The sequence below is a fragment of the Heterodontus francisci genome, unplaced genomic scaffold (genome assembly GCF_036365525.1).
Source record: "Heterodontus francisci isolate sHetFra1 unplaced genomic scaffold, sHetFra1.hap1 HAP1_SCAFFOLD_96_1, whole genome shotgun sequence".
Taxonomy (NCBI): Eukaryota; Metazoa; Chordata; class Chondrichthyes; order Heterodontiformes; family Heterodontidae; genus Heterodontus; species Heterodontus francisci.
The window spans coordinates 1,335,444-1,351,559 of NW_027141894.1; the positions used below are offsets into that span (position 1 = coordinate 1,335,444).

Here is a 16,116-nt window from a genome sequence, read left to right on the forward strand (position 1 = left end):
AGGGTGACAGGGCATGGACAGGGGAGTAGCAAGAACTGAACTGCTTTTGCAGAGATTCAACATGGACACAACAAACTGAATAACTTCCTTCTGCGCCTTCTGTTCTGCAACAATCCTGTGTCACTGTGACTCGCCAGGTGCAGATCCCAACTCTATACTCGCCTCTAAGGTACACGCAGTGTTAGTATTCGAGTTGGTGACAGCAGTGTTAGATCAAGTGACAGGGGATATAAGTCAGTGCTGTGCTGATGCTCTGTCTCTCTTTGCCTCCTGGAGCTGCTGTGGCTGGGAATCTGGCAGTCTTTTGGTATTATTGGGAAGCATAAAATCAGAAGGGGAGCTTTGGGGTGAGGGACTGGGGGTGAGATGGATTGCTGGAGGTCCGTGATCCCACCAATGTAAGCTTCCACATAATTCCAGACTGCAGGATGAGGGTGAGGTGGGAGTTAGGAAGGAGCATAAGCAGGAACATAGCATCATCCTGAATACTCTCCATGATGCCGGATGCTACGGGCTCTGTCACAGCCAGTCCCATGATTTGGAGAACCATCTCCTCCCTCAGGCTCAGGGGATGAAAGTATGCCTGGCCACTGCCAACTCTCTGCTGCTCCCTGTGATTATGAACTAACTTGTCCTGCAAGAGAGAGGGCAGAATGTCAGTGATTGTGTTGTACTGTGCTTGGGTGATGCATCCGCCATAGCTGAATGGCTGGAGTTAAGTCTAGGCAACGAGATATCGGTGTGAGGCCAGCATTGGTGAAAGGTGAGTGGGGGTGAGGTGGAGTATGTCAATGAGCTCATTAAAAATCTTCTGGCAAAGCACCCATGTCCAATGAGGAGAGGTTGGATAAACTCAGATTGTTTTCACCGGAACGACGGAGGTAGAGGGGCGACATGATAGAGGTTTACAAAGTTATGAGTGGCATGGATAGAGTGGATAGTCAGAAGCTTTTTCCCAGGGTAGAAGAGTCAGTTAGTAGTGGACATAGGTATAAGGTGCGAGGGGCAAAGTTTAGAGGGGATGTGTGAGGCGAGTTTTTTTACACAGAGGGTGCTGAGTGCCTGGAACTTGCTGCCGGGGGATGTGGTGGAAGCAGATACGATAGCAACGTTTAAGAGTCATCTTGACAAATACATGAATAGGATGGGAATAGAGGAATACGGACCCCGGAAGTGGAGAAGGTTTTAGTTTAGACAGGCATCAAGATCGGCGCAGTCTTGGAGGGCCGAATGGCCTGTTCCTGTGCTGTACTGTTCTTTGTTCTTTGTTCCTCAGAGTCAGACTTCTTTCATTGACCTCCCTGGTCACCTACGACCATTCCCCTCGGAGCGTGCTCCTTGAGGGTCTCTGTGCCCTCCCCATCACCACACCGACGGAAACATGACCTCTCATCCCCTGTTAACCTCCATGACTAAGGTCTCCAGTGCCACATGTGGAGCCTTTTCCCTGCACTAGTGTTTTATTTGCCTTGCCTCCAATTGCAGCATTCACTGTTGGCATCTTCATCGTGAGCAACAGCAGAATCCTATGCTTCAGTGCAGCTTCCCTTTAAGAGGGACTGACTGCCTTGAAGAGTTGGGTGCCGACTGAAACACATGCCAGCCTCTCAAGCAGCTAGGCTCCCTGCTGATAATCCAGAAAGACAGCAGAGTGGGTGACCCTTGGCTGCATATAGAATTCATGGAAATGAGGAAGTAGTATGGAGTTTGTGTGCTGCCTGCCTTAACGGGAACAAGCATGAGCAGATCACAAATTGCAACTCCTATGCCCAAAAAAGCAGCACAAACCTATCTTTCACACTGTCTCTTTTCCTCTCTCTCACACTCTCTGTCTCTTGCTCATACAATCAGAGATTGGTTCATCACAGAAGGAGGCTATTCGGCCCAGCGTGTTAGTGCTGTCTTTTTGAAAGAACTATCTAATTAGGGTGTAAGGGTCACACGGAGAGGAGACTTCACCTGAGTGAGACGCAGTCAGAGCGTGGAGGTGGGAATTCGGCGCAGAAGGGGAAAGAGTTGTTACTTTTTCCAGCCTCCAGTAGCTGTACAAGACACAAGTTGCTGCCCAGAAATAGAGGGTAACCTAGAAACAGCGATGACTGTTTAAACAAAGGTGTTGAGTCTGTGGGTTCAAGAGCACTCCAAAGAAAATGGATGTGTGACATACAGCAAACAAGGCAAGTGATTGGTCGGTGGACATTTTCTCTTTGTCTCACATCTAAACTGAGGAATTTTAATTGTGGTTAGTATAATATTAATTAAAATAAAAGAATAAGAATCTTCTGAAACTCAGGTAATTTATTGGTAAGTTTTTGATTGTAGTAGTAAGGTTTACTGGCAGTTGTAAAGCTTATTAGTGGTAGTGGGATTTATTAATTGAAAATTAACTAAGACAAATAAATAATTTAACACATAATCAAGATCACGGGGATGGTGATGTGTTGCTGCTGTAGTCTGTGCGAACTGGTGGACACCAGTGTGATCCATGGCAAATACATCTGTAGTAAGTGTGGCTCAAAGAGCTTTGGTTCAGAGTCAGTGAGCTGGAAATTGATCTCTAGACACTGCGATGCATCAGAGGGACAGAAAGTTACCTGGACACTTCCATTAGGATAGGGTCTTCTGGTTTAATCAGTGGGCAGGGACAGGAGGGCGTAACTGCCAGTGAGACAGGTAAGGGGATCGAAAAGATAGAAATGGAGGAGGCTCAGCCCTTGCAATTGTCCAACAGTTTCGAGGTTCTTGCAGCTTGTGTCGATGAGAGCGGGGGCTGCAAGGTGGACGAGCAAACTGAGCATGGCAGCGTGGCACAGGAAGTCATTCAAGCGGTGGGAGTAAATAGGTATGTTGTGGTAGTAGGGGACCTTATAGTCAGTGGGATAGACACAGTTCTCTGTCGCCAACAGCGAGAGACCAGAAAGCTGTGTTGCCTGTCCAGTACCAGGCTCTGCTGTGAGCTGCAGAGGAACTTGCAGTGGGTGGGGGAGAATCCACGTTGTCCACGTGGGTACCAACGAAATGGATAGGATGAGGAAAGAGGTTCTGCAAAGGGAACATGAGCAGCTAGTGGCTAAACCTCAAAGGTAATAATCTCTGGGTTACTACCGGAGCCATGAGCAAATAGGAGTAGGGTAAATAAGATTAGAGAGATGAATGTGTAGCTCAAAGATTGATGTGGGAGAAATGGTAGAGAGGGCTTTAAAATAAATAGTAGGGGGAAGGGAGCATGTGAGGGGAGATACAGTAAATTAAAGGGAAATGACAGGTTAATAGAGCAGGGGAGCAATTTGGATAATAATAACCAGTGTGTGGAAGGAAGGGACGGAGTATACAAATACAAGCTTGCACTGGTAAATCAAGTCAGAGATTTCAAAAATGGTAAAAAGGACAGAGTTAAAGGCTCTGTACCTGAATGCCTGCAGCATTTGTAACAATATGGATGAATTGTTAGCACAGATAGAAATAAATATGTATGACCTGATAGCCATTACGGATACATGGTTGCAAGGTGACCAAGGATGGGACCTGAATATTGAAGGGTATTTGACATTTTGAAAGACAGGAAGCTAGGAAAATGTGGTGGGGTTGCTCTGTTTATTAAGGATGACATTACCACAGTAGTGAGAGATGACCTTAGCTTGGGTAGAGATAAGAAACAGTAAAGGTAAGAGGTCACCTGTGGGTGTAGTTTATAGGTCCCTAGCAGTTGATATGGGACAAAGTATACAGGATGAAATAAATGGTGCATTTAAGAAAGGTACTGCAATAATCATGGATGACCTTAATCTACGTGTCGATTTGGGGATGAGATTGGCGAAGTTAGCCTGGAAATTTTTTTTATTTTAGGGATACAACACTGGAACAGGCCCTTCAGCCCACTGAGTCTGTGCCACACAACAACCACCTTTTTATACTAACCCTGCAGGAATCTGATATTCCCTACCACCTACCTACACTAACAGGCCCTTCAGCCCACTGAGTTTGTGCCGCCCAACAACCACCCTTTTATACTAACCCTGCAGGAATCCCATATTCCCGACCACCTACCTACACTAGGGGCAATTTACAATGGCCAATTTACCTAGCAACCTGCAAGTCTTTGGCTGTGGGGGGGGGGGGGGGAACTGGAGCACCTGGCAAAAACCCACACAGTCACAGGGAGAACTTGCAAACTCCACAAAGGCAGTATCCAGAATCGAACCTGGGTCCCTGGAGCTGTGAGGCTGCGGTGCTAACCACTGCACCACTGTGCTGCCCCACATACATTTAGAGAGTATATTTGGGACAGTACATTCCAGCACAGGCCAGGGAGCAGGCTATTCCATAACTGTTAATCCGCAGACAGAATTAATCAATAACCTGGTAGTAGGGAACCTCTAGGCAACAGCGATCATAGCATGATAGAATTTCACGTTCAGTTTGAACTGAGAAGTGTGGGTCTAAGAGCAGTGTTTTAAACTTAAATAAAGGTAATTATAAGGGTATGAAGACAGAGTTGGCTAAAGTGAACTGGGAAACTAGGTTCAAAGCTGGAGATGCATTGGTGTATTTAAAACTTACTGAGGAGAACTGGGAAACTAGGTTCAAAGCTAGAGATGCATTGGCAAAGTATTAAGGAGATATTTAATAACTCGCAGCAAAGATTTCTCACAGTGAGAAAGAAAGACTCTTTGAGAAGGAGACTTGATCCATGGCTAAATAAGGAAGTTAAGGAGAGTTTCAAATTGAAAGAAACATTGTACAATTCTGTGAAGATTAGTGGTAGGTCAGAAGATGGGACCAATTTTAAGAACCAGCAATGAATATCTAAAATAAAAATATGTGGATGGAGAAATTAGAGTATTAGAAATTCGAGAAAACTAGCTAGTAAAATAAAAAAAGCAAGAGTTTTACAAGTATTTAAAAAGGAAAAGAGTAACTAAAGCGAGTGTTGGTCCTCAAGAGATTGAGTCTGGGGAATTGATAACGAAAAGCAAACAAATGGCGGGGACATTGAACAGGTATTTTTTTTGTCTGCTTTGACTGTAGAAGACTTAGAAAACTTCCCAAAGTTACTTGGAAGACAAGAGGTAAAGGGCAGGGAGAAAATTAAAACAATCACCATCACCAGGGAAAAGGTACTGGGAAAACTATTAGAATGAAAGGCTGACAAGTCCCCAGGACCAGATGGCCTGTACCCTAGGATCTTAAAATAAGTGGTTGCAGAGATAGTCGAGGCATTGGTTATAATCTTCCATAATTCCTTAGTTTCTGGAAGGGTCCCAGTGAATTGGAAAATAGCATTCAAGAAAGGAGGGAGGCAGAGAGAAGGAAACTATAGGCCAGTTAGCCTAATATCTGCTGTAGGGAAATTGCTGGAACCCATTATTAAAGAGGTTATGGCAGGATGCATAGAAAATCATCATGGGTCAGGCAGAGTCAATATGGTCTGCTACCTCCCCCTCTCTCCCCTCTTTCTCTTTTCTCTCCCCCTTCTCTTTCTGTCTGAGAGTTACAGTCAGCATTAGTGCTTAGCACAGCAGCTTTGTGGTTGGTCATTTTCAAAAAAAAAATCACATGTCAATTGTCACAGCTGACAGCTACTAGGAGCGGGAGCAGCGATTTCTGAACTCTGGACCGAGTCAGGGTTTTCTGGGAGCTTTTAAAAAAAAAGTCGCAACCCACTGGAAAACCCTGAATGTGTATGAAGTTCGGAAACCGCGGTTCCTGCTCCCAGCACCTGTCAGCTGTGAAACCAACTGGGCTTTTAAAAAAAAAAAACACACTGGTCTGGACAAACAAGACAACAGAAAATTTCTCATCTCTAAAATACAGCCACGGGCCGGATGGAAACTTTGGCGGGCTGTATCCTGGTCTGTGGGCCGTATGTTGGACAACCCTGGTTCAGAGGGAGCTGTGCTCTTTATCTAATCCCATGCTGTACCTGTCCTTGGAGTGTTTGATGGGAAAGTATAGAGGGAGTTTTACTCTGTATGTAATCCATGCAGTCCCTACCCTGGGAGTGTTTAATTGAACAGTGTAGAAGGGAGCTATATTCTGTATCTAAACTGTGCTATTATCCTGGCAGCAGCCACAATACTTTCAATTTGAAACAGTCTGCTGTTCCCACCATCTTTGATCCTCCATGACAAACTAGAATGTAGCTTCTCTAAGACAAAGGCTACCTCTATACATGGCTCACAACCTCCACCCCTGCTGCCAATGAAAATAACACGTGTATAACGAGAGCAACGGAGCCACCAGGAACACCATGGAGCGGACCATCAGCGTGATGAAGCAATGCTCCCAATTCCTGACCCTCTCGGTGGTGGGGGAGGTGGGGGGGCGGGGGCAGCTCTCCAGTACACACTCGAGCAGGTGTCCAGGTTTACCCTTCATATCATTGCCATCATCAGGACACAGGCATTACCACCAGGAATCCGGAGGTCAACATAGGAGGAGGAAGAGGAGGAGCAGGGGAGGGAGGAGGAGGAGTCAGGCAGTCTAGTTGCTGGATGCCTTTGACCCAGACAGGTTGCCGGAGCATGTCTGTGAAAACTCTGGTTCCAAAAAGACAACTTCCCTTTCACACCATGTATTCCCCATTCTCCCCCGTTACATTCATCTGAGGCATCCAATCACAGCCTCTGCTTGGTGACAATCCTGCAATAAAAACCACCAATAAAAACCTTTTCACTAACATCTTTATCCAACAACACATCCAATATGCACACAAAACTGAGCCTTTGGGTCTTCCCTCGGTGGCTGTCTCGTGGGTTCCCTTGACTTGCCGAGTGCTCTGACACAGTGTTACGCCAGTGGCTGCAGGATGGCTCGGGGAAGGCAGTTGACTTTCACGGGGTGGGGGGGGGAACTTCAGATGACCTTGCAGGATGCCGTGGAGCAGCTCTGGGCCTTGAAGGCCCGGATTCGGACTGCACCACCTCGACATGGCTGCAGCAGCCTGGGCTGGCTGATGGGCAACAACAAGGACACTGCTGGAGTGGCAGTGAATGGAGAACAAATGCTGTCATCCTGAGAGCGGACAGCAGGTTCGTACTCCATGGAGCCTCTGCCACTCCCACGGGGTGTCACCTCAACAATCCTAGTAATCCGTTGGAGCACAGATTGCGGGACTTCTGAGAGAGCCTGCAAACCTCTTTGAGCACTGAGATCCACAGCCATGACAGCAATCCTGCATGGCAGCATAGATCTCATAACCTCAGTCTGCAGCACTGAGACATTCGGTATCTACTGCCTGTGGTTGATGGTTGTTGGTATGCAATGGTTTATCATGGCTGGGTCTGCTGGTGCCATCACAGAGTTAGCGACTACCTCAAAGTGGAAAGAATGGGCTTTTGGCCCTGCACAATGTGCTCTGCCAAGTTTGAGAAGGACTTCTCCATGCGCCTTGACAGTGACACCAAACTGTCCAGCAGGCAAGTCATATTGGGAACATGTAGATTTCATGGGAATGAGGAGACAACACAAAGTTTGTGCGTCATCTGCCTCAACAGGAGCGGGCACGGGTGGATTGCAATTCGCAATCCCTACATTCAAAAAGCATTGCAAACTTCTCTTTCTCTGGGTCTCTATCTCCCTTTCTCTCTTTCACCCTGTCTCTCTCACTTGCTCTCGCCCTCTCTTCAATCTCTGTCTGTTGCTCACAGAATCAGAGGTTCATGTACCTAGAACACCCTCTCCGTAAATATCACCCGCCTTACCCTTTAATCTAACATTATCAATCGATATTAGGGTATTAAGGTCCCCTGATATCACAACTCTATAGTTCCCGCAGACCTTTGTGATTTCCCTGCAGATTTACTCCTCTCTCTCTCTCTCTCCCTCTCACTATTTGAAGGCCTATAGAATACCCCCAGTAATGTGATCATCACCTGTTTTTGCTTCAAGCTCTAACCAAATAGATTCTGTCTTTTCCCCCTCAAGGACATCCTCCCTTTTCAACACTGCAATGTATTCCCTGATCAGTACAGCCACCCCATTGCCCTTCTTTTCTTCCATGACTTTTCTGAACACTTTATATCTTTGAATATTAAACCTCTAGTCCTCACCATTTTGAAGCCATGTTTCCATCATTACATCATATCCCTACAAGGCTATTTGTGCTTGTAGCTCACCAGCCTTATTCACAACAATCTGTGTATTTCCATGCATGTATTTTGAACCTGTCTCTTTATTTCTTGTAATCCTTCTTAGTCAGCTCTTATTGAATATGTACTACCTCCTTCTCCAGGATGATCTAACACTCTCACTCCTTTATGCACCTTATCCTCTTTTCTACTTCCCAATGCTGGTGCCCAACCCCCTTCCAATTTAGTCTAAACCCTCCTCAATCACACTGGTGAATTGATACCAGTCCTGTTGAGGTGCAACCCATCCCTTTTGAATAGGTGCCCCCCCCCCGCCAGAACTGCTCCCAATGCCCCAATAATCTGAAACCGTCCTTCTTGTGCCATGCTTCAAGCCATGCATTGATCCTCCCTATCATCCAATTTCTATACTTGCTGCTGCAATGCACTGGGAGTAATCTCCAGATTACTACCTTCGACCTCTTACATTGCCACTTCCCCCCTAACTCCTGAAAATCTGACCATAAGACATCAGAATCTGCCCGTGCTATGTCGTTGGTGCTGACATATGTCACAACTTCTGGCTCACTCCTTTAGTCCTGAGGAATATCCTACACCCCCTCTGTGATGTCCTTTACCCTGGCACCAGGAGGGACTAACAATTATTTTTCTTTTGTTTTCTTCTTTCAAGGGATGTGGGTGTCACTGGCCAGGCCAGCATTTATTGCCCATCCCTAATTTCCCTTGAGAAGGTGGTGGTGAGCTGCCTTCTTGAACCGCTGCAGTCCATGTGTGGTTGGTACACCCACTGTGCTGTTAGGAAGGGGATTTTGACCCAGCGACAGTGAAGGAGCAGCGATATAGTTCCAAGTCAGGATGGTTTGTCACTTGGAGGGGAATTTACAGGTGTTGGTGTTCCCATGCCCTTGTCCTTCTAGGTGGTAGAGGTTGCGGGATTGGAAGGTGGTATCGAAGGAGCCTTAGTGAGTTGCTGCAGTGTATCTTGTACATGGTACACACCGTGTACCTGTACATCCTGCAGAATACCCTGCCCCCTCTCTGTGATGTCCGTTATCTTGGCACTGTGCGTCGCTGGTGAAGGGAGTGAATGTTAGTGGATGGGGTGCCAATCAAGCAGCTGCTTTGTCCTTGATGGTGTTGAGCTTCCTGAGTAATGTTGGAGCTGCATCCGTCCAGGCAAATGAGGAGTATTCCATCACACTCCTGACTTGTGCCTTGTAGATGGTGGACAGGCTTTGGGGAGTCAGGAGGTGAGTTACCTACCACAGGATTCCTAGCCTCCGACCTGCTCTTGTAGCCATGGTATTTATATGGCTACTCCAGTTCAGTTTCTGGTCAATGGTAACCCCCAGGATGTTGATAGTGGGGGATTCAGTGATCGTAATGTCATTGAATGTCAAGGCGGGATGGTTAGATTCTCTCTTGTTGGAAATGGTCGTTACCTGGCACTTGTTTGGCATGAATATTACTTCCCACTCATTAGCCCAAACCTGGATATTGTCCAGTTCTTGCTGCATTTCTACACGGACTGCTTCAGTATCTGAGGAGTCACGAATGGTGCTGCACATTGTGCAATCATCAGCGAACATCCCCATTTCTGACCTTATGACTGAAGGAAGGTCATTGATGAAGCAGCTGAAGATGGTTGGGCCTGGAACACTACCCTGAGGAACTCCTGTAGTGATGTCCTGGGGCTGAGATGATTGACCTCCAACAACCACAACCATCTTCCTTTGCGCTAGGTATGACTCCAGCCAGCAGAGAGTATTCCCCCTGATTCCTATTGACTCTAGTTTTGCTAGGGCTCCTTGATGCCATACTCTGTCAAATGCTGCCTTGATGTCAAAGGCAGTCATTCGGACCTCGCCACTGGAATTCAGCTCTTTTATACATGTTTGAACTAAGGCTGTAATGAGGTCAGGAGCTGAGTGTCCCTGGTGGAACCAAGCTAAGTGTCATTGAGCAGGTTATTGCTGAGCAAATGCAGCTTGATAGCACTGTTGACAACACTTTCCATCACTTTACTGATGATCAAGAGTAGACTATTGGGCTGGTAATTGGCTGGGTTGGTTTTATCTTGCTTTTTGTGTACAGGACATAGCTGGGATAATTTCCATATTGCCGGGTAGATGCCAGTGTTGTAACTGTAATGGAACAGCTTGGCTAGGGGCTTGGCAAGTTCTGGAGCACAGATCTTCAGTACTACTGCCAGAATATTGTCAGGACCCACAGCCTTTGCAGTATCTGGTGCCTTCAGTCAGTTCTTGATATCATGTGGAGTGAATCGAATTGGCTGAAGTCTGGCATCTGTGATGCTGGGGACTTCAGGAGGAGGTTGAGATGGATCATCCACTCGGCAGTTCTGGCTGAAGATTGTTGCAAATACCTCAGCCGTTTCTTGACGGTCACAGAAATGCCTGTGAATTTCCTATAACCACTGCTTTTCTACTTTTTGCTATTTTCTGCTGTGCAGTTCCTTACCCATTGGTTCCATGGTCCCTCCTTGAAGGTGTCATCTCTCCCTGCAGTCTCCAATGCTGAGTACATGTACATACCCCAAAGTCACCTGCACCTCCAGCTGCTTGCTAGTCTTCCGGATAGTCAGCCATCTCCTATCCTGAACTCTCACTGCCTGTGGAGTGCTGGAACGTATGATCTAGCAAACCCTCCTCCTTCCTGATGCTCTGTAATGACTCCAGATGCCCTTCAAGCTCGGATATCCTGAGCTTGAACACAGGCAGCTGGAGACACTTCCAACAGACGTGATCCCCAAGAAACGTGAGGGGTCCTGTAGTTCCCACTTGGTGCTGTAATTGAAAGCAACAGGTCTCAGCTAGCAATCCATGATCGGAAAAGAAATCTCGATGGCCTCATTTAGAAATTAGTTCATCATGTGTACAAACCATTAATTTAATTATTGCCTTTCGGGAAGCTCTGTGCCTAATTCTCCAATTACAGATTCTTGTGTATTGCTGTAAATTGTATTGTTGTCGAAGATTTTTGTCTTTCATCAGGAGAATGGCAAGAATAACCAACGTAAGGGAAAAGAACAACAACAATTACAGATTCCCTTACTGTTATACTTGATCTGATTGAAATTAATAATTTCCTGGCTCACAGTTTAAAGAATGCCCTAAGTTTAGAGAGAGTAAAAGAGAAATATTCACCAAGCAAACACTTCGCTGCTGTTCTGTGATGTCACACATTGATGATTTTCTCTTTCTTTTCTAACATGTTCTGCCATCAGCTCTTTAGACCCCGACCCACCTTGCTCTCACCCTCACTGCTGGTCTTGGGCCATCTCTAGCCCCCACTCTTCATCCCACCAACCCCCTCTCGCTGGCCCCCCACCAGTCTCCCTCAGCTCTCACTCTCACTGCTATTCACAAGCCTGCTGTGCTGCCACTCTACATTAGCTGTCAGTCCCACCCTGATCTCACTCTCGCTACTGGTTCCGGGCCTGCTCAGCCACTACTCTTTATTACCCACTGCTTTGACTCTCTGTGCTGTTTTTGGGTCTGCTCTGACTGTGCTCTTTATTTACAGAAGAATTCCATTTCAACCATCAAGTCTGTGATGGCTTTCCATGGAGCTATGCAGTCAGTCCCACTTACCCGCTCGATCCCCGCAGCCCTACATTTCTATTTCTCTCAGGTGGTCACCAACTTCCTCTTGAAGTCATTGATCATCTCCGCTTCCAGCACCCTTGTGGGCAGCGAGTTCCAGGTCATTATAACCCACTGTGTAAAAAAGTGCTTCCTCATATTCCCCCTACATCCTTTGCCCCCAACCTTCAATCTGTGTCCCCTAGTCCTTATACCATTTGTTAATGGGAACAGCTTTTTCTTGCCCAACTTATCTAAGTCTGTCATAATCACATACACTTTCATTAATTCTCCTGTCAATCTCCTTTCTTCTAAGGAGAACAAACTCAGCTTTTCTAACCTAACCTTATAACTGACATCCCCCTTCCCTGGAACCATTCTGGTAAATCTCCTTTGTACCCTTTCAACAGCCCTCACATCATTCCTAAAGTGTGGCCACCAGAACGGGACGCTGTGCCCACGTTGGGTCTGACCCAGAGCTTTATAAAAGGTCAGCACAACTTCTCTACTTTAGTACTCTATGCCTCTATTTATGAAGCCAAAGATCCCAAATGCTTTAATAACCACACTCTCAATATCTCCTGCCATGTTCAAAGATCTGTGCACATGCATGTACCCACAGACCCTCCTGTTCCTGTACACTTCTTAGAACTGTGCCATTAAGTATAGATTACCTCTCCCTATTCCTTCTGCCAAAATGCATCACCTCACACTTGTCAGTATTGAATACCATCTGCCACTCTCTGCCTTCTCCACTCGCCTACCTATGTCCTGTTATATGCTATTCATATCATCCTCACTGTTTGCCACAACTCCAAGTAGGGTGTCTTCAGCAAATTTTGGGATTCTACTTTGTATTCCAGGATCCAAGTCATTTATATATAGCAAAAAAGTAAAAAAAAAAAACTGTGGTCCCAGCACTGACTGTTTGGGAACATCACTGTCTACCATCCTCCAGAGTGAAAAGAACCATGTCCTTAAGCCATTTTTTAAAATCCAATAGTCATTTGGTAGTACAGAACTTGAGTATTGCTGAAAATAGAGATATGTTATCGAAGCTTTTCATCTTGCACTCATCAGGACAATCCACAAGAAGATCAATGTAAGGGAAAACAACCATTTTATACTGTATGAGAAGAGAGTGCTAATTGGTTGCAAGTGAACGTTGATTGGTAGAAGCATTGCCATGGAGAATGCACCAGTTTATGGTGACTGCCAGTTCACTACCAAGCTTTGTTTGTAATTTAAACTAGGCAGCTTGACTCTGATAGGTCAAGCCATTGCCCTGAGGAATGAACCAGTGAATGGCTATTACTTATTTTGTTTAGCTGAAATAGGCGTAATGTGTGTACATGTTCTTTCTCTCTGTCTTCACGTGTTGTTTCATCCCAAATATAATCCTCTATTTAGGAAAGGGGGCAACAGAAGCAGTTAGCCTAGCATCTGTCATTGAGAAAATGCTGGAATCCTCAGTAAGGAAGAAGCGGCAGGACATTTAGAAAATCATAACGGAATCAGGCAGAATCAACAGAGTTGTACAACAGGGAAATATTATTTAACAAATTTATTAGAGTTCTTTGAGGATGTAACAAGCAAGGTGGATAAAGGGGAACTAGTAGATGTAGTTTATTTGGATTTCCAAAAAGCATTTGATAAGGTGCCACATAAAAGGTTATTACACAAGATAAAAGCCCTTGCTTTTGGAGGTAATACATTAGAAAGGATAAAGGTTGGCTATTTAACAGGAAACAGAGAGTTGGGATAAAGAGGTCATTTTCAGGTTGACACACTGTAACGGGGACATCAGCTATTTACAATCTCTATAAAGGCCTGGATGAAGGGACAGAGCACATTGAAGCCAAATATGTTGAGGATACAAAGATAGGTAGGAAAGAAAGTTGTAAGGAGAATGCAAAGAGTCTGCAAAGGCATATAGATAGGTTAAGTGAGTAAGCAAAAAATTGGTAGATGGAGTAAAATGTGGGAAAATTTGAGGTTGTCCACTTTGGCAGTAAGACTTGGAAAGCAGAATATAATTTAAAGGGAGAGAAACTGCACAACACTGTGGTGCAGGAGGACCTGGGTTTCCTTGAATCGCAAAAAAGTCAACCTGAAAATGACCTCAGCAAGAATTAGGAAATGCAGCAAGAATTAGGAAAGCAAAAAGAATGTTGCCCTTTATTGCAAGGCGAATGAAGTATAAAAGTAGGGAAATCTTGCTAGAACTGTACAGGACATTGGTGAGACCGCACCTGTGTACAGTTTTTGTCACCGTATTTAAGAAGGGATATACTTGCATTGGAAGCAGTTCGGAGAAGGTTCACTAGGCTGAATTCTGGGATGAAGTGGTTGTCTTATGAGGAAAGGTAGAGCAGGTTGGGCCTATACTCATTAGAGTTTAGAAGAATGAGGAGTGACCTTATTGAAACATATAAGATTATGAGGGGGCTTGACAGGGTAGGTGTCAAGAGGATGTTTGCCTTTTAGGGGAATCTACAACTATGGGGCACAGTTACAAAATAAGGGGTCTCCCATTTAAGACGGGCATGAGGAGGAATTTCTTCTCTCAGCGGGTTGTTAGTGTTTAGAATTATCTTCCACAGAGATCAGAGGAGTCTGGGTCATTGAATGTTATACAGGCTGAGTTATATAGATTTTTAATGGACAAGGGAGTGAAGGGTTATGGGGAGTGGGGGTGGTGTTGCTGACAGGAAAATGGTGTTAAGGCCCCAATCAGATCAGCCGTGATCTTATTAAATGTCGGAACAGGGCTCGAGGGGCCGAATGGCCTACTCCTGCTCTTATTTCCTAGGTTCTTAATTTCGATATATTGGTGGATTTCGTTTCAAGGTAATCCCTGTTTTCAGCAGATAAACCTGTCAAAGGTGCAATCCTTTCAAATCATCGCTGGATACAGTAACATGTTTGAAAATCTCAATAATTTCTCAATCAAATTGGCAACTTTGCTCCCTGCCTGATGTATAATTTTCTTGTTTATCTCCCACCCTCACAGCTAACTTGGTGACGATGGGGATCCTGTCTCAGGGAAAGTGCGGTCTGTCCAAATGTGTCACTCGTTACCTGGTGGCGATGTCAGTGGCGGATCTACTGGTCGTTTTCCTTGACCTGATATTGAGGCATATTCCCATTGTTTATGCGGAACAGTTTATTTTCCTGGAGTCCATCCCCGTGTGTAATATCCATGCTGTCCTGCTTTACGCAGCCACAGACTGTTCTGTCTGGTTCACTGTCACTTTCACCTTTGATCGATTCATGGCCATTTGTTGCCAGAAGCTGAAAAGTAAATATTGCACCGAGAAAACTGCAGCCATTGTTCTGGGAACAGTGACTGTCCTGAGCTGTTTAAAGAACATTTTCTGGTATTTTATGTTTACAGGTCTGTACTGGCTGGCGAACATCCCCTGGTTTTGTGGTGTAACATGGGATGTTCGGTTCTCTCCAGTCTGGGGAACAATCGAGTCCCTCCATCACATTCTAACCCCGTGTGTCGCATTTGTAGTCATTCTGCTACTCAATGTTTTCACCATCAAACACATTTTAGTAAGCAGCAGAGCACGCAGGAGACTCCGGGCTCACAGCAGTGGGGAGAGTCGCAGAGACCCAGAGATGGAGAGCCGAAGGAAATCCATCATTTTACTGTTAGTTATCTCAGCTAATTTCATATTGTTATGGACACTGTTTATGGCGTATTCATTATGGTCCCGAATGTGGGAATTGGGGTATAAGTCTGTATTTCTGCCTGTTTATCTGCTGGAAATGGGCTTCATGCTGCAGCTCCTGAGTTGCAGCACCAATACTGCGATTTATGCTGTGACTCAGACTCAGTTCAGAGAGCAGTTGAAGAATGTGCTGAAATATCCCTTTACTCCAATTGTTAAATTCATTCAATGATGAGAGGAACTGAGTCACTGACATTTCCACATCTTCTCATTTTACATGGCATTTCCAACAGCTGGTGGAGAGCAGTTGCTATGGTGACAAAGTGGGGATAGGGCCTGCCGCTAGCGTGACAGAAGCAGTAGGGTATGATACTATGGTGACAGAGGGAGGGTGGGCATGTTGGTACAGTGGCAGAGTGGGGCCGGGGCCTGTTGTTATAGTGACAGAGCAGTGGCAGGGCAACTTCCCCTTGGTGCCGGGGCAGGGGTGGGGGGGGGGTTGCGGCCCTGTCGCCATGGTGAGAGAGCGGGACGGGGCCTAACACTAAGGCGACAGAGCAGGGGTGTGGCCGGTCACAATAGTGACAGAGTAGTGGTGCTTGTTTCCCATGGCGACAGGGATTTGGGGCAAGGCCGGTTCCCCATGGTGACAAGAGGGGTTGCCTGTTTCCCGTGCTGATGGGGTAGGTGTGGGGTCTGTTCCCCATGGTGACGGGGGTTAGGGGGGTTGAGGTGTGTCCC

The 16,116-nt window shown here is 45.8% G+C and overlaps 1 protein-coding gene across 1 annotated transcript in view; it reads left to right on the forward strand.

The window, feature by feature from the left end:
* Positions 1 to 15,607, forward strand: part of LOC137365613 (G-protein coupled receptor 39-like) — a 32,723-nt gene extending 17,116 nt beyond the window's left edge. The window contains exon 7 of the mRNA XM_068027989.1: positions 14,709 to 15,607. Within this exon, the coding sequence (XP_067884090.1) occupies positions 14,709 to 15,607 (899 nt within the window). The remainder of the gene's footprint in view (positions 1 to 14,708) is intronic.
* Positions 15,608 to 16,116: the final 509 nt, after the last annotated feature.